This window comes from Pipistrellus hanaki (genome assembly GCF_964339955.1).
Source record: "Pipistrellus hanaki genome assembly, chromosome: 1".
NCBI lineage: Eukaryota > Metazoa > Chordata > Mammalia > Chiroptera > Vespertilionidae > Pipistrellus > Pipistrellus hanaki.
This window is the reverse complement of record NC_140503.1, coordinates 28,582,658-28,600,305: the sequence shown is the minus strand read 5'-3', so window position 1 is coordinate 28,600,305 and position 17,648 is coordinate 28,582,658. Positions and strand designations below refer to the sequence as shown.

The 17,648-nt window shown below is 47.9% G+C and overlaps 1 protein-coding gene across 2 annotated transcripts in view; it reads right to left on the bottom strand.

Moving 5' to 3' along the window:
• The window catches only part of SPTB (spectrin beta, erythrocytic), a 121,264-nt gene that overhangs the window by 44,232 nt on the left and 59,384 nt on the right, over positions 1–17,648 (bottom strand). For both annotated transcript variants that reach the window (XM_084866295.1, XM_084866296.1), the window contains exons 3-7: positions 3,994–4,145; positions 2,583–2,756; positions 1,263–1,360; positions 800–880; positions 347–462 (exon numbers count right to left, since the gene is read on the bottom strand). In XM_084866295.1, coding sequence (XP_084722421.1) covers positions 347–462; positions 800–880; positions 1,263–1,360; positions 2,583–2,756; positions 3,994–4,145 — 621 coding nt within the window. The remainder of the gene's footprint in view (positions 1–346; positions 463–799; positions 881–1,262; positions 1,361–2,582; positions 2,757–3,993; positions 4,146–17,648) is intronic.

The window sequence follows — 17,648 nt, the reverse complement described above, 5'->3', positions numbered from 1 at the left end:
TGTGAAGTTCAACTACAGGCACCGAGTGACAGGCAGCAGGTGGGAACGGAAGAGAAATGGTCCTGAGATTTTAGCGAGAGGGTGGACCATAAGTCATGAAAGAGAGAAGGACCCAAAGGCTATCCTGGGCCCCCATCAGGCCAGATGAGGTGCCAGGAACCAACTGGAGCTGAAGGGCAGGCCCCAAACAGAGTGTCCGCCTGGCTGCCATCCCCTCGCTGTGCTCAGGGCTTGCCCAGCACCTGGCCTAGACCCCTCCAGGTGCCCTGTCAGCCTGGCACTCCCTCCAGCATGAGAAGCACCGTTTCCCACCCCTATGGTTACGGCTGGAGTGGGAGCCGCTCACCTTCGGGGTCGAGGAGCGGTATGATACCCAGCTGACGTTCGGCCACGTCAAACGCGTGCTCCAGGTTGTGTCGGGCGTTGGAGTCTTTCAGTTTATCGAAGTCGATCAGGTCGGGCCTGAGGACGAAGCCAGGCTATCAGAGGGAGTGGAGGCCAAGGCATCCCCACCAACAGGGCAGCCCTGGCAGGGTGCAAAGGCCCTGGCAGGGGGGAGGGGGACGGGCATGAAAAGTGGAAGGAGGATTTGGGGGTGAGGCGGGGGGCAGCTGTGAGCACCCGCACCTGGGAAGGCCGCAGAGGGAAGTTAAGGGGGGCAGGGCTGCTGAGGGCGAGAGGAAGACCAGCAGAGGTGACATTCCCGTGAAGCTTGAACAGCAACCTCCATGCTGAGTGCAATGTGTCCCAACACCCGCAGGGGACCTGCCCCTCCCCTCGGCGCCTTCTGCCCTCTTACCGGTGCTTGTGTATCAGGGCGTTAAAGGCCAGGCCATCCTTCCAGCTGGAGGTGAAGTTGGTGACATTGACGTGGGGGTAGCTGCATCCAAGAGAAACATTAGGATTCTTCTCGGGTCCCAAACAAGGGTAGGAACTGAGGGGCCCACACACAGGAGGGGGATGGACCCGTCTCTCCTCAAGCCGCTTCCACACGGGGGCAGCCGTGAAGCCTCCCAGAGGGTCCCCCACCACGTGGGCCCCAAAGACTCATACACCCCACAGACCCCACAGTCTGGCCCACGACTGCTTTGGAAAGGAACCCTGTGTTCCAGGCCCCAAAGAATCAGGATGGGATAGACTGTGCATCCATCACTCCGAAACTGCTACAGTTCTGGGTGATGGTGCCCTGTCCCTGGGGGACGGCCGTGCTCAGGGGAGCAGGTGGGTGGGGAACATGGCGGCAGCGGGTGCCCAGGACATACCCAGCTGTCTTCATCTGACACCATAACAGCAGCGCATCCTTGGCCGAGCGCGTCTCACGACCTTCCGGACCCTCCGGAACAACAACAATGTCCTGAATCTGGGGATGAAGGAAGCAGGGGGAGAGGAATTAGATTTGCATCTGGCTCCTGCCCTCCTGCTCTCCGTGGGGGGCTCCTTCCCTCTTCCCTCCTCCCTAGCCATCTGTCTGGTCTGCCCTGACAGCCCAGCAGCAACACCGCAGCCTGAGGCTGGGTCCCGGGGGCCGGTCTCCCTGCCTCAGACAGCGTCAGCAGCACGCAGGGGCAGTGACGAGATAGCCTTCACTCGATAGCGCTGATGGGATGCTGGGAATAAACACCACACCGGTTCCTCCTCAGGAGGAGCATGTCCGGCCAGGCCGGGAGCAGCACTAACGCCGGAAGGTATTGGCTTTGGATCAGGAGCGTCTCTTGCCTTTTCATTCTTTCCAGTCCTGTCGTTGTTACGGTTTTATCACCCCCTCCCCCGCCTCCCACACACGGAGAGATGACACTCCAGAGAGCACTTGGCTGGGCTCTTCAGGCTGAGAGCTGTGTGCGGTACCTTCCTCTCCCTTCCCTTCCGGGCTCTGACGAGGCTCTTTCTGTCCCCAAACCAGCAGGTGGAAGGTCCTGCTTCCTTCCCTCGAGCTTTCTAAATTTCCTTATAAATAACAATCCTTGAAGTTCAGGGTGGGAAGAGAGAAGTTTCTGATTGAAACACATAAAAATAGATCTTCTGTACTGTTTCTTGCAATTTCTGAATCAAACTATGTCAAAACCCGGAAAGTTACCCATATAGGGGGGAAGGGGACAAAAAATAGATCTTCTAGACCCGTGGTTGGCAAACTGTGGCTCGCGAGCCACATCGGCTCTTTCGCCCCTTGAGTGTGGCTCTTCCACAACATACCACGGTCTGGGCGAGTGTATTTTGAAGAAGTGGCATTAGAAGAAGTTTAAATTTAAAAAATTGGGCTCTCAAAAGAAATATCAATCACTGTACTGTTGACAGTTGGCTCTGTTGACTAATGAGTTTGGCGACCGCTGTTCTAGACAGACCTCAGCCCAGCTACTAAATTCTCTCCTCTCCCTTACAGGGCCATGCCGCCGCTGACTGATGGCCTGCCCGGAGCTTCGACAGTTTGACGATGCAGAGGAGGGTCACTCCTTCCCACAGGACAGGTTTCTAGCTTCCTGAGTGTACACACACACACTCCCACTGTAGTCACCATTTCATAAGATTCCCAGACCTGCCTGGCTCGGAGAGGCTGCCTCCACCCGCTCTGCGCTGTGGGAACCCACCTGGAAGCGGAGGATGATGGTCCAGATGAGGCCCAGGACCAGGCGGTGGTTGCCGTCCACGATGTCGTGGGAGCCCATGTTCTCCAGGTGCACACGCTGCTCCTTGAGGAACTGCAGGGCCTTGTCCACGTTCTCCAGACAGTGGATGCGCATCTTTCCCTTCGTGGGCTTCGGCTGTGGGACAGCAGGGGCCCCGTGGGCATGGAGGGGCCTCAGAGTGACTACAGAGGTGGCTGCAGCCGGACCAGCTCCTATCTTCGGCAGCCACCTCCACCCTCGTGGCTCAACTCCAACCCCCACACTCACGCCTTGATACTTTCCAACCCCATTCTCTCAGCAAAGTTCAGGGGTTCCCTCCCTCAAGCACCCTGCAACCAGGCTGCATCAGTACTGAGCCTGGGACTACGCAAAGCCTTCTGGGTGGGTGATACATGGCATTCAAACACAATAAGTAACCGATAAGTTGAGCACTTAGCATGTGCCAAGCTCAGGGATAAGGACTATTTACTGCCAGCTGGTGATCAGAGTGGCTTTCAGTTTGGTGTCTAATCATGGGTCCATCCCACCATCCAACCTCCTCCCTCCTCACCCCCCCCCCCCCCAAACAAGGGCCCCAGCCAAAATTCAAGGGGACCACCATTGATGGGTAACCTCATCATCTAAAGGGTTGGGCGGGGGGGATAATTCTCACTAGAGGGCTTTTAATGCAGGGTAAGAGGCAGACCTTAGCCTGGAGTTGAAAAGGCAACAGAAGAATGTGGTATCTTTTCATCCAGACCCTGAGGATCTCAGATCACTTCATTAGGCACAGGTGTTATTTCCCTACTTTTACAGTCGGGGAAACGAAGCAAAGAAGGTCTTGCCTGATAGGCCCAAGGTCACAATGAAAGCAACTGAGGAAAACATGGACCTAAATCTGGTTCTCCCTCAGGGGCACCGTTACTGCTGCTGGGTTACAACCGAGAGGCCCTGTGATAAACTTCCATTCCTCAGAGCAGTGGAACACACAAGCCGGCCTCTTCCACGCTTTCCCTTGGTTCCAATCCAAGAAGGATGCACATTTCTCCAGCCGGGTAACGGGAATCCGTCAACCCGGGTACCTCAGCCTGCGCAAGGAGGCTGAGGGCGGGCCATTGCAGACGAGCCACAGCCGCCCAGATCCCAAGTGGAGAAGGTTAAGAGCTCCGCATGGCTTCCTGGAGAAGCATGAAGGCTGGCAGAGGCCAGAGGAGGCAAGAAACTCTGGGAACCTAGCCAGCCACGGGGACACCTCACATCCTTATGGATGAAAACCTCCCAAAAGGACAGGGAGAAACCTGGAAGGCCAGGAGAGTTGGAGATGCCCCCAGACCATATCTTTCCTGAAGGGGGACGGCCCCCCCCACAGGGCCCCGCCCAGCAGGGAGCTCACCAGCATCTCTCCGGAGAGCACCTCCAGCAGCTTGATGAGCATCTGCCCGTCCCGCAGGTCCTTGTAGAGGTCGGTGATGCGACAGGACTTGCGGGCCAGGTGCGAGTTCACCCATTTGGTGAAGGTCTTCTTCTGAACGACTTCCCGCTCATCTGTGCGGGGAGAAGAGTCCTGGGTTAGGCTCCCGAGGTGGGCAAGGCCCCTGGGCAATGGCATGGAGTCAAAGGGGTTTCTCTGAGTCCCAAAGTCCCCAGCTCTGGCAAAGGAAGTAGATGTATCTATCCCACACCCTTCCCGGAAGCATTTGTGATCAGAGCATAGCCTGAGGCAACAAGGCCCCCCTCCCCCCGTGCTGTGACGGGGCCAATGAAGAGGTAACTCCCACTGCCCTATTCCATGCACAGGATCAAGACACCACCATCCTTCATCCATCGTTTTCCTGTGCCAGTCAGAATGTCCTGTACCACTGTGCCAGTGAGTTTAGACTTCAATGCCAGCTTTACCAATCCACCCATTCAGCAAATATCCCCTGTGTTAGAACCGTCCCTCTTGAGCCCTCCCTCACCCCACTCTTTCCCCTAAACCCTATTCATCCTTTAGAAATCATCCTGGCGGTATAAGATTCTTCTCCGTAAAGTTTCTTCTGACCCCTCACCTGGGTCAGGTCTCTCCTTGTGTGCCCTGACCCTCGCGCTTGCATTTCTCATTTATGTTTCTCTTCACACTTGTACTAACTTAATGTCTGTCTTGCAGGCTCCTTGGGCCCAGGGACGTCTGTCTTGCTCACCTCTCTCTCCCCAAGGCTTGGCGCCTGACACAGTGGCTACCCATCGCTGTATTGTGGCTGGATGGGCGGACACTGATCCAGCTCCTGCGGGCGCAGGCCTGTGCTAGCCTGATCACACATGAAGGGAAAACAAAATGCCTGTCTTTGAGGAGCTCCGGGGAGGGAGGAAAGAATGACGAACAAGGAGACAGGGAGACCATGTGCAATCTGAGATCCGAGTGGGGTTAGGGTAAGGTGACCAGGCGTCCTGCTTTTGGCGGGACAGCCCCGATTTTTAACAATTTGTCCCGCATCCCGCGGCGTTTTAAACAAATCCCGATTTTTGGAAAGATTCTTTTGAAAAATCGGGACTATTTTTTATTTATTTATTTTTTAATTATTATTTTTAAAAAATATATATTTTTATTGATTTTGTACAGAGATGAAGGGAGAGAGATAGAGAGCTAGAAACATCGATGAGAGAGTCATCGATCAGCTGTCTCTTGCACACCCCCTACAGGGGATATGCCCGCAACCAAGGTACATGCCCTTGACCGGAATCGAACCCAGGACCTCTCAGTCCCCAAGCCGACGCTCTATTCATTGAGCCAAACCGGTTTCGGCGAAAAATCGGGACTGTTTTAAAACGCCGCGGGATACAGGACAAATTGTTAAAAATCGGGACTGTCCCGCCAAAAGCAAGACATCTGGTCACCTTAGGTTATGGATAACAGAGGTGTGGTGGGGGGCGGGGAGGGGGCGTTCCCCATGACTATCTCTCTCACACCCAGAATGGCAGGCAGGGTTCTCCACAGTCAGCCCCGGAAGCTGACATGACACCCACCCCCAATCCTAAGTCAGCATCAGCCAAACCGGGCTTCTGGCCCACACTGTAGGGGTTCAGGTGGATGCCTCTCAGCCCTGCTGTAAAGCCTGGCGAGCTGTCCAGTTAGGCCTGGGGAGCTGGACCAAGATGCTGGAGGAGGGCAGAAGGCTGGGCTAGGAGAAAGACTGGGGGAGGGGGAGGGAGAGAAGAGAGGAAGAGGAGTGAACCTCTGTCTGTTTACTGGAGTGAATTGTTTGTGGTAACCGGCTTCTGGGCCTCTGGCTCCTGGGCACTCAGGCAGGAGCTGAGCTGGCAGTGTGGCTGGGCCTGGGGCCATGGAGGATCCCCAGGGTCCGTCACCGCCAGCAGGGAACGTCAGCGCCTCAGGAGCAGGCTAACTGAGCCCCAACCGTGGGAGGGCTGGCTTCTTAAATTATTAAGTATCTATTTAACAACAAAAAGAGAAGCCCAGTCAGCACCGCCTCGAGGGTATAATCCTGGCAGCTCCTGAGGCTCACAGCATCAAATTCCTTCCTCCTGCGCGGCTGTTTCAGTGTCAGGAGCTCAGGTCCTTTATTCATTCGCCTGGCAGATGTTTACTGTATACCCATCAGGTGCCAGGCTCTGGGTAGAGGTGGGGAATTCAAGGACAGGAAGGGTGGCTCCTATTTTTCAGGCAGACATACTCTATTATAAATATGATGAGCGTTGGAATTGTATGTAGAGAATTCAATGGCAGCCATCTAAATAAGACTTCCAAGAAAAGAAAATACTACGGCTAAATACACAAATCTTATATAAATATAAAATTGAAATGGCGTTCATTCATTCTAGGACATTGGGCAAAGTTTCAGAGGAAAAAGACCCCTTATTCTTCTTTTGGCAGCGAATTAAACCACTTTCCTGATTTCAAGGTCTGCTTCAGTAAAATACAGCTAAAGTTTTGATGATGTAATTAACGGAAAGTGGTTACATTTATTCTGGGACATGTCTGGATCCCACAGTCTACCACAGTTCCCGAAACCTGTATCTGTTCTTTTTTTCTTCTTATTTTTTTAAAATAGGCTTTTATTGATTTTAAAGAGAGAAGAAAGGGAGAGATAGAAACATCGATGAGAGGGAAATATCAACATCGATCAGCTACCTCCTGCATGTCCCCTGCTGGGGATCGAGCCTGCAACCCGGGCATGTGCCCTGACGGGGAATCAAACCGGCAACCTCCTGGTGCATAGGTTGATGCTCAATCACTGAGCCACACAGGCTGGACAACCCAGATCTGTCCTTTAAGAAGACAGCCCTTCCAATCAGTTGTGGAGCTTTTGACCAAGGGCTGAAACTGTCAGCCCCTTTAGAGGTGAGTGTCTAAAAACACTAACGTCCTAGCCCTGGCTGGTAAGGCTCAGTTGGTTGGGCTTCCTCCTGGGCACCAAAAAAGTTGCTGGTTTGATTCCCAGTCAGAGCACATGCCTGGGTTGTGGGCTTAATCCCTAGAAGGGGGCATGCAGGAGGCAGCCGATCGATATTTCATTCTCACATCAATGTTTCTCTCTCTCTCTCTCTCTCTCTCTCTCTCTCTTTCTCTCTAAAAATTAATAAGAAATAAAAACATTAAAATCCTTTCTTCTCTCATCTTCTCTGTCTTTAAGAATCCAAAAATTTCACTACGTGGGTGCTGAGACCCACTCACCTGTGCCTAGCATAGTGTACCAAAGTGCACCTCGCTGGGGGCATGGGATTTGGTCCTAGGCTGCTAGGCTGGCACATAAATCAGTGCGATGCCCCAAGTTTTCAGCACATGAACAATGCCTCCTGGCCCCCCACGTAGGGGAGGCGCAGGGTTAGAGCGCAGGCAGGCCTCCTGTGTCCAGGCTTCCGTTTACGTAAAGGCTGGGGTGGAACTGCCCGGAGTCCCAGCACCTGAAAAGCTGCAGGGCAGAGACCTGGGAGAGATTCCGAGGAGCTATGCTGGCCATAGGAGAGAAGCGGCCCATGGTGGGGATTAATTTCCATTAGCTCGTTGGCTCCGGCGGCTCCCCATCGGCACACTCAGCACATTCACTCCCAGCGTGGCCCGGGCCCAGCGGGCGCCTTCCTAGTGCGGGAGAGGCGGTGGCCGGGAGCCAGCCGGGCTGGGAACCCAGGGGTTCGGAAAGGCCCAGGAGGCGGCCGTGCGTCAGGCCTGCCATCCCTGGGGACTTGGGCTCCTCTGCAGGGACCTGCTGTGGAAAGGAGGCCTTGGCCAGGCCCTGCCAGCACAGGCCTTATTTCTTTGGCCCTAACCCCGCCAACACAGGAAAGGAGACAAGTCTGCCGGCACGGCCTGATTGGAGCCACTCGTGCCTCTGCTGCCATCAAGTCCATGGCCTCTCCATTCCCGTCTGTGACTCTCCCTTTCTCTCCCAGGCTGTTGCCATCCTTATTCCTCCCTCCATGTCAGGCCTTACCCCAGGAAACTCTGGCCAAGGAGCTAGAATTAGTGTCTGGGCATCGTGACTGGGTGGTCTTTCCTGTATAACCCCCTTCAAAGGTTTGGTTTGAGCCCTGGCCAGAGTGGCTCAGTTGGTTGGGCACCATCCCATGCACCGAAAGGTTGCCAGTTCAATTCATGCCCAGGTTACAGGCTCGATCCCTGGCAGGGGGTGTACAGGATGTTTTTCTCTTTCTTTCTCTCTCTCCCTTCTTCTCTCTCTAAAAATCAATAAAAATATTTAATTGGGGGGGGAAAAAAAGGTTTACATGGCTGCTGTGGCTCAGTGGTTGAGCACTGACCTATGACCAGGAGATTACAATTCAATTCCCAGTCAGGGCACATGCCCAGCTGCGGGCTTGCTCCCCAGTAGGGGGAGGGCAGGAGACAGCCAATCAATGATTCTCTCTCATCACTGATGTTTCTATCTCTCTCTCCCTCTCCCTTCATCTCCGAAATAAATAAAAATATATTAAAAAGATAAAAAGGTTTGATCTGAGGCCAAGTAAACCCACAATACCAAGACACAAATGCTTATTCACTAACATGTGAGCTCATACATGGAAAGTGCTTAACACAGTACCTGGCCCACAAAAAGCTTGCTGTCACGTAAACTATCATCGTCAGCATCACTACTATTACTGCCTATTACTATTACTATTACTACATGCAGGCCCACTCTCCCCAAGGGCCTCACAGGCTAGCTGAGGAAATAAGACACAAACCCACAAATAGTTTTGCAACCACACAAGAGATAAAGGGCAGTTCGTTTTGATAATACAAAAGCTGCCACCAGTTAATATTGGATTAGTTACTAGATAAATGGCACGGACAATAAATGGTTGGGGTCAAAGAGGAGGGAGGTCATTTCTAATTGGAGTTGCCAAGGAGGGGCAGGGAGCTCACTAAGAAAGCCCCTTGGACAGGCAGAGGAGGGGGGAGCAGGGTGGCGGAGTGTGCCCGCACAGAGGCAGGAAGGACAGAGCTCATTTGAGGGGACTGCTGGGTAGCTACAGGTAAGAAGAAAGCATGTCAAAAACAGGCTTTAAACCAGATGTGGAAAGCCTTGAATAAAAGGCTAAGTAGTTTAGATTTCATTCTAGAGGCAAAAGGAACCACTGAAGACACGGCAGGGTTATTTCCTGAAATATTAATTTGTAGGGCTTCCCAATGATAGTAAACAGACAGCTTAAATTTAAAAAGAAGTGTGCAGAATGACAGATCTCAGAGCAAAGAGGGGTAAAGGTGATGGGACAAAATTAAACAAAAAACATATATGCACATATGCATAGCCCATGGACACAGACCATAGAGTGGGGAAGGCTGGGGTGGGGCGGGGCCTGGGTGGAGGGGGTACAAAGGGGAGAAAAATGAGGAACATCTATAATATTGTCAACAATAAATGGATGTTAAAAAAAGGATTCTGAGGTACACAAAAGGTTTGATAAGTAGAAAAGCATGCCCAGTTCTCAAATAGGAAAACCCAATATCATCAAAATATCAGTGTATCCTAAATTAACCTATATGCTTATTATAGCTTATATTAAATCTACTTAAATTATGTAATTTAAATTGAGGCCAACTAGAGAAACTATAAGAAAATTCACTGGGAAAAGCAACTAAAAATAGCTACAAAAATTTAAAAAAATAAAGGTAACAAAGAGTGAACAATTTCTCAGGTTTTTTTTTCCTATCAAATATTAAATCACAGTATAAAGTTATAATAATAAAACTGTGTAGTGCTAGTATAATATATGAATAGGCATTTCAAATAAGGAGAAAGACAAGTCACTGGGCAAAGGGTGTTGGCAAAACTATTTTTCATACAGAAAAAATTAAAAATTAAAAAAATATATATTTTATTGATTTTTTACAGAGAGGAGGAGAGAGGGATAGAGAGTTAGAAACATCGATGAGAGAGAAACATCAATCACCTGCCTCCTGCACACTCTCTACTGGGGATGTGCCCGCAACCAAGTGCACGCCCTTGACTGGGATCGAACATGGGACCCTTCAGTTTGCAGGGCGACGGTCTATCTACTGAGCCAAACTATTATAGTTCGGGCAGAAAAATTAAATTTATATCTCATACTTCAAGATATATTTCATTAGGTAAAAAATTTAAATGTATAGAATGAAACCATAAAACTACCAAACTTAATGTGTGTGTGTATTTGTGTGTGTGTGTGTGTGTGTTTTTTTTTTAATAACCTTTGTTTAGGAAATATGACACAAAATCCAAAAGCCAAAAAAGTAAAAGACCTACAGTTCAACTATGTTAAAAACATTTTTGTGTGGGATAAAAAACCATAACAAAATCAAACAAACGAGAAAAAATGTCAAACAAATAAAACAAAGGAGGAAAGATATCACAAAGGGCTAATGACCTAGTACAGTGGTTGGTGGACTCATTAGTCAACAGAGCCAAATATCAACAGTACAACAATTGAAATTTCTTTTGTGGCACAACTGGAAATTTTTTAAACTTAAACTTCTTCTAATGCCACTTCTTCAAAATAGACTCGCCCAGGCCATGATATTTTGTGGAAGAGCCACACTCAAGGGGCCAAAGAGCTGCATGTGGCTCGAGAGCCACAGTTTGCTAACCACGGACCTAGTATGTAAAGAGAACCTACAAATTAATAAGGAAAAAGACCAATAACCCAATAGCAAAATGTACATACAGATGTGAACAAAGAATTAATAGAGAAAAAAAATCACAAAAGTCTCTTAATTGTGTAGAAAGTTATCCAAACTACTCATAATAGATGTGCAAATTAAAAGTACACACACACACACACACACACACACACACACACACGTCTAATACATGGCCCTTAACTAGTTTGAACAAACGAGTCATAAAAGACATTTTGAGATAACTGGGAAAATTTGAATATTAAGTGGGTATTAGATTATATTAGAGACTTATTGTTAATTTTATTAGGTATAATAATGGTATTTGGTTAGTTGAAAAATGTTCTTGTTTTTCAGATACACACTAAAGTATTAGTGGTAAAATGTCATGATGATCTTCAATTTACTTTAAAAAATACTCCAGTCCCCCAAATGAATAAGTAAATATGGCAAAATATTATCAGTTGTTAAATCTAAGTGATAATTCATTCTACTTTTATCTCTTTTTTGTTGTTGTTGTTAATCCTCACCTGAGGATATTTTTCTATTGAATTTTAGGGAGAGTGGAAGAGAGAAGGAAAGAGAGAGAAACACATTGATTGGTTGCCTCTTGCATGAGCCCCAATCAGGGTCCGGGCTGGGTAGGACCCTGCAACCAAGGTATGTGCCCTTGACCTGAATCCAACCTGGGACTCTTTAGTCAACAGGCCAACACTCTATTCACTGAACTAAACTAGCGAGGGCTCTGTTTTTTTTTTTGTTTTTTTTTTGTATGTTTGAAATTTTTCATATTAAAAGTAAAAAAGTAAAGTGAAAGTATACCAAGATACCATGTTTCACTTATCACATGGGCAAAGATCAAAAAGTCTGATAAAATACCAGTTTGGCAATGATAGGGGTGGATGGGAAGTATTCATATGTTGCTGGAGAGGGCAGAAAAGACAATTTGACAAGATTGATCAGAATTATGCATGCACATCCTTTTGAACCCAGTAATTCCACTTCTAGGAATTTATACTAGAGATAAACGTATACATTTGGAAAATAACCTACATATGTAACAAGGTTATTCATTGCATTTTTTGAAATAGCAAAAGATTGAAAACAACCTAACTGTCCACCAAAGGGGCTGGTTAACTTAAAATTATACGTCCAGCCCTGTCCATGTGGCTCAGTTGGTTGGAGCATCATCCTGTACACTAAAAGGTTTTAGGCTTGATTCCTGGTCAAGGCACATGCAGGAGGCAACTGGTCGATGTTTCTTTCTCACATCAGTGCTTCTCTCTCTCTCCCCCTCTCCCTTCTTCTTATAAAAACAAACAAATTATATGTCCACACAATGGAATACTATATAGCTATCGAAAAGAATGAGGAGGCTATTTATCTATTAATATAAACAATCTTCAAGATATATTGGGTGGAGCCCAGCCAGTGTGCCTCAGTGGTTGAGCATTGACCAATGAACCAGGAATAAATGGTTCAGTTTCCAGTCAGGGCACATCCTGGGTTGTGGGCTCAATTCCCATGTGCGACATGTAGGATGCAGCCATTGATGTTTCTATCTCTTTCTCCATCTCCCTTCTTCTCTAAAATCAATTAAAAAAAAACATATATTTTTAAAAAAAGAAAAGTTAAAAAGGGATCTTTCTTGAGGAAGCCTGCATTTTTATCAGCACATAGCCTTGAGCTGTGGGTAAGCGAGGTGGTCAGAAAGACAAGTGGGGGAAGAGGCACTGTGGGAGGCCTGGACCGCCAGCCTGGGCCTCAAACAATCATTGAATGTGGAGCCCTTTGCAGGTTTATAACTTGGGATTTCACCCCTTTCTCACGCCAGGAAGCCAAGAGCTTAGGGAACCTGAGTAACACTTTAACACCCAGGAATTTGTGACAAACTTCGATGACACAGATGCCAGCCCATTATAAAGCCTTGCCCAGACCCTCTGGGACACATAAATGATGGTGGCACAAATTCTACTCCTCTTGTTTACTTTGGAGAGAATTTTTTCTTTCAATCTACCAATTTTTATCACAGTGGTAGTATGAACAGCTGGCACAGTTCCCCTCCCCGTCTATAAGGATTTAAAACGTAGCCAGGGTTGATTCTAACAGAGAACTTAGGATTCATACTACATACCTGAGAATGCAAGAATAAAGCACACAAGACTGAATTTAAAAGCGATCAGAGTTTAAGACTAAGATGCTGGCTAACTAGGATGGGGTGCATTAATACCAAGGAAGACTATACAGCCATGAAATTGATAATCTGCATGTTTACGGACATGAAAAGATATTCATAGTATACTGTTCAATGAAAAAGATTCTAAGATTGCAATATAGATAACATTTCCATATTACGCGCGCGCGCGCGCACACACACACACACACACACACACACACACACACACACATATATATATATATATATATATATATATATATATATATATATATATATATACATACACACACACAGCCATATACCATATCTATAGACATTAAAATATCTACATGAGAGCCGAAACCGGTTTGGCGCAGTGGATAGAGCATCGATCTGCAGACTGAAAGGTCCCAGGTTCAATTCCGGTCAAAGGTATGTACATTGGTTGCGGGCACATCCCCAGTAGGGGGTGTGCAGGAGGCAGCTGGTCGATGTTTCTCTCTCATTGACGTTTCTAGCTCTCTATCCCTCTCCCTTCTTCTCTGTGGAAAATCAATAAAATATATTTAAAAAAAAAAAAAGAAAGAAAAAGATGTAGCACAGGTTACCTGTGCTTCATTAAAAAAAAAAATATATATATATATATCTACATGAAACATGAACAATGTCTAGTTTTTTTATTTGCTTTTCTAATCTTTCCTACATCAAATATATATTCTTATAAAATACAAATACTTAAAGATATAAAAGTAGCCCCGGCTGGTGTGGCTTGGTGGTTGAGTGTCGACTTAGGAACCAGAAGGTCAGGGTTCAATCCCTGGTCAGGCACATATCCGGATTGTAGGCTTAATCCCCAGTAGGGGTTGTGCAGGAGGCAGTTAATCAATGATTCTCTCTCATCATTGATGTCACCATTTCTCTCTCCCTCTCCCTTCCTCTCTGTAATAAATAAAAATATATTTAAAAAATAAAGATATAAAAGTAATCACCTATTACTTTTTTAGTAAAATTGAGGCTTTATATATTGTAGGAAAACAAAACAAGTTATCTTAGACCAATTTAAAGAAAAAATTGTTTTTGAAGAAGACTAGTTTTGATCTGAGGTTTGAAGATGACAATGGTTTTAGAATGGCAGGGAAGAGATCTTGCTTAAAGCCCTCAGAAGGAAACTGGCCAACATGTATGTGTATACTAGTATATATGCACGTGGGTACTTGTGTGCATGTTTGGGGGGTGAGGGAGAGAAGCAGTAAACTTACCCAGAGAAAAGAAGTTGAAGGACAGTCTAAAGAATTTGAACTTTATACTCCTGATAAAGAAGAGTCCGAAGGTTCTTAAGTAAAACATTACCTCACTAAAAAAGTTGCTGGAGGTCACCTAGTCGGTGTGGCTCAGTGGTTGAGTGTTGACCCATGAACTAAGAGGTCCCTAGTTTGATTCCTGGTCAGGATACATGCCCAGGTTGTGGCTCAATCCCCAGTTGGGGGTGTGTAGGAGGCAGCCAATTGATGTTTCTCTTTCATAGATGTATCCATTTTTCTATCCCTCTTCTTTCCTCTCTTTATAAAATCAGTAAAAACATATTTTTTAAAAAGTTGTTGGAGGACGATTCTAACTGCCCTGTGTAAATGAGACGGGACAGGGGAGAGGCTGGAGCCAGGAAAACCAGCTCTCAAGTGGCTGCAGGAGACTCTTGTGAGGTGACATGGCCCACTGACAAACGAACTGTGGAAATGAAATGACAGGAGCTGATTTGAACAATAACACAGAACTCAGGTCCGCTGGCCCTGCAGGTGATAGTATTTAGAGGCCGTAAGACAGAATTAAAATGAGTTCAGAGTTTTGATCAAAGAGGCTCAAGAAGCTGGCGGTGGAAGGAAAAACGGGAAGCAGTGTCTCAGGTAAGGCACCGAGAGGAGGAGAGAATGCAAGTCTGAAGGTCATTCAAAGAGGCCCGGGTGTTGTAGTGCGAGCAGCTACAACATTTTAAAGATGACTTTAAAACCCTGAGGTTTTTGTCCTGTCCTGCCTGCCACTTCCCGCTGTGTAACTTCCCTCATCCATGAAGGGGCACAGTAACAGTTAACCCCCAGCCTCCTTCAGAGTGCCTGAGGGTCAGCCAGATCATCTGGATAACAAGCACAGAGAACACGGGGCAGCTGAGCAAACACCGAGTGCTGTCATTGGGCCTGCAGGTAATGGCTGCATGGGAACACTGCACTCGCTGGGACTGCAGGGCACAGAGGCCGAGATGCCCAGGACTCAGCCTCAGCCCAGCCGTTAGTGAATAGAGAGAACGTCTGGAGAACCCACTGATTTGCTAGAAAGGATCGATTCACTTTCCCAAGCCAGGAAGCAGAGCTCCACCGGTCAGGGTGAAGAGGCATGCGGTCAGCAGGTCAGCGCTGCTCTGCAGGTGCCTTCTCCGCAGGCCGCCCGAGTTGGAAAGGCCTGAGCATCATCGAGTTCCAGCTCTCACTTTCCAGTGAGGAAGCAGAGGCCCTGACTTGGCCGAGGTCACTGACTGAGAGGAAGCCCATGACAACACAGGAGGACAGAGGAAGCACTTTGCTGGGACGGATCATTTTCTCTTCCACACGGCCACCAAGCTGGCTCACACTGCCACTTCTTCCTGGACCTCTGTGCCTCCTCCCCACAACCCGTTCTCCCACTGAGGTTTAAAACCCCTGATGTAACCATGTCGATTCCCTGTGAAAGCAGGTTGATGGGCTGGGAGGAGCGCCATTCCTCCAGCTCCCCTGGAGCCCAGAGCTCTCCCTGCTAATGGCTCCCACCTTGTGATTCTGCAACACTGCCATCCCTTTGCAAATAATCCCCACTTTAAATTCCTCAGCCACTCCTTTTTGAATATATATATATATATATATATATATATATATCCTATATAACAAAGACAGAATATGCAAATTGATCTTAACTCTGCAACATAGATGGCGGTGTCCACAGCCAATAAGGAGGGAATATGCAAATGGATGCAACAAGGTGAGAGGCAGAAGGCAGCTCTGGGCCGGAGCAAAGATGGTGCCAGCAGCCCGGGGAAAGAAGGCCTATTCTTGCATGAATCTTTGTGCTTTGGGCCTCTAATATATATACATGTATATATTTTTAAATTGATTTCAGAGAGGGAGAGAAATAGAAACATCAATGATGAGAGAGAATCACTGATTCTCCTGCACACCCCACAAGGGGGATTGAGCCCACAACCTGGGCATGTGCCCCGACGGTGCGGGAAGCCACCCACTGCCCATACTCTCATGAGAGTGCACCGAGGAATGCGGAAGGTGTTGGACCTTGGGTGTCAGCAGGGCTAACACCAAGCACCATTGTTCTGTCTCCGAGTGGTGGCTCAAAGCAATTTCCCGACCTAATAGCCTCAAAGTAAATGTGCACTGAACCTTACTGATCTTTACTGATCTTTACTGACCTTACAGACGGTGTGTCTGCTACCTGTTTGCTGTCCTTTTCTGAGGGCAGGATGTGTATCTAAAATTGAATAAAAAGCGGATAAGGCTAGGTTTCAGTGTGTCTCTCCAAGAGAGAGGTCTCCACCTGGCACTCCATGCCTTTTAAGTTCATATTCCTTATATAGTATTTTCATTTGTGCGTCGGCCCCTCCTTCAGATATCGAATCCCCAATGCAAAGCTTGTGGCACGACTAGGAATTGAACTGTGATTGACACTCAACCACTCAGCCATGCCAGTTGGGCCAGCCACTCCTCTTGAGTTTCCTGCTACTTCCTGCCCAGACCCCGAAGACAGCCATAGCCTATCAGGGCTGCTGCCATGTGGCTCCTGCCTGGCCCTCCTACCTCCACCCACTGTTCCCCTCATGCTCAAACAAGCCCGTATTCATCCTTGGATGACTTATAAGCTATAGGTTATGCTATAAACTCACACTTCTCAGTTAACATTCATCCCATTATCATGACTTGTCATTATGCACATGTGATTATTTTATCTACTTCCTATAAACACATGTGATTATTTTATCTACTTCCTTCTCATTAGACTGTACAATGAGATTCCTAGGTTGATCTAGTTTGCAGAGTCTGAAGGCCAAAGGGTTTGGAGGCAAAATGCTCCCAGAGATTTGGCTGCTACCAAGCCTCCCTGTCTTTCTCTCTCGGTGACACCATTAAAAGGGAAAATGAACAATTGCTACGGATGCTCTGAAAACACCACCTCTTTGGCCCAGCCGCATGCCTGGGGCCCATTGCAGGGGGTGAGGGGAGTGGGTGCTGGCTGCTCCCAGGAGCCGTGAGCACAGCCAAGGCCTGAGACAAGAGCCTGCCCTTGGGACCGGAGCTGACAGCCCACAGGAATGTCCCAAAGATGGAGGAGGCTATTAGCGTGGCTCACTCACTGCACTGCACGGGGAGGGAAGGGAGTCTTATTATTAACTTGGGTGTATTAATATTTGATCAAGCGTCTCCACGATGATAATCACCCAGAGAAAGGGAGCCTTTGTTCTGACAGATCTTATCAAGAGGAGAGAGGGGACCGCGGGGGAGGTGTCACGTGCTGGGCAGGACCACACAGTGCAGGTGGCGCGCTGGCCTCCCTGGCAGCGTTGTCTGCACAGGTAACTGTCCACACAGCGGCCAATCTAGGGGAAGGAGGGAAACTCACAATGGCTGACCTCCAAGAGGAAGCTGCTGAGCCAATTTTTTTTTTCCTTCAGACAGTACACTGAAATAATGATGGTTAATAATTTTAGGTATTTCCGTGAATAGTATATTTCCTCAAAGTACAGTCTCTAAATGAAACTCCATTTCACGGT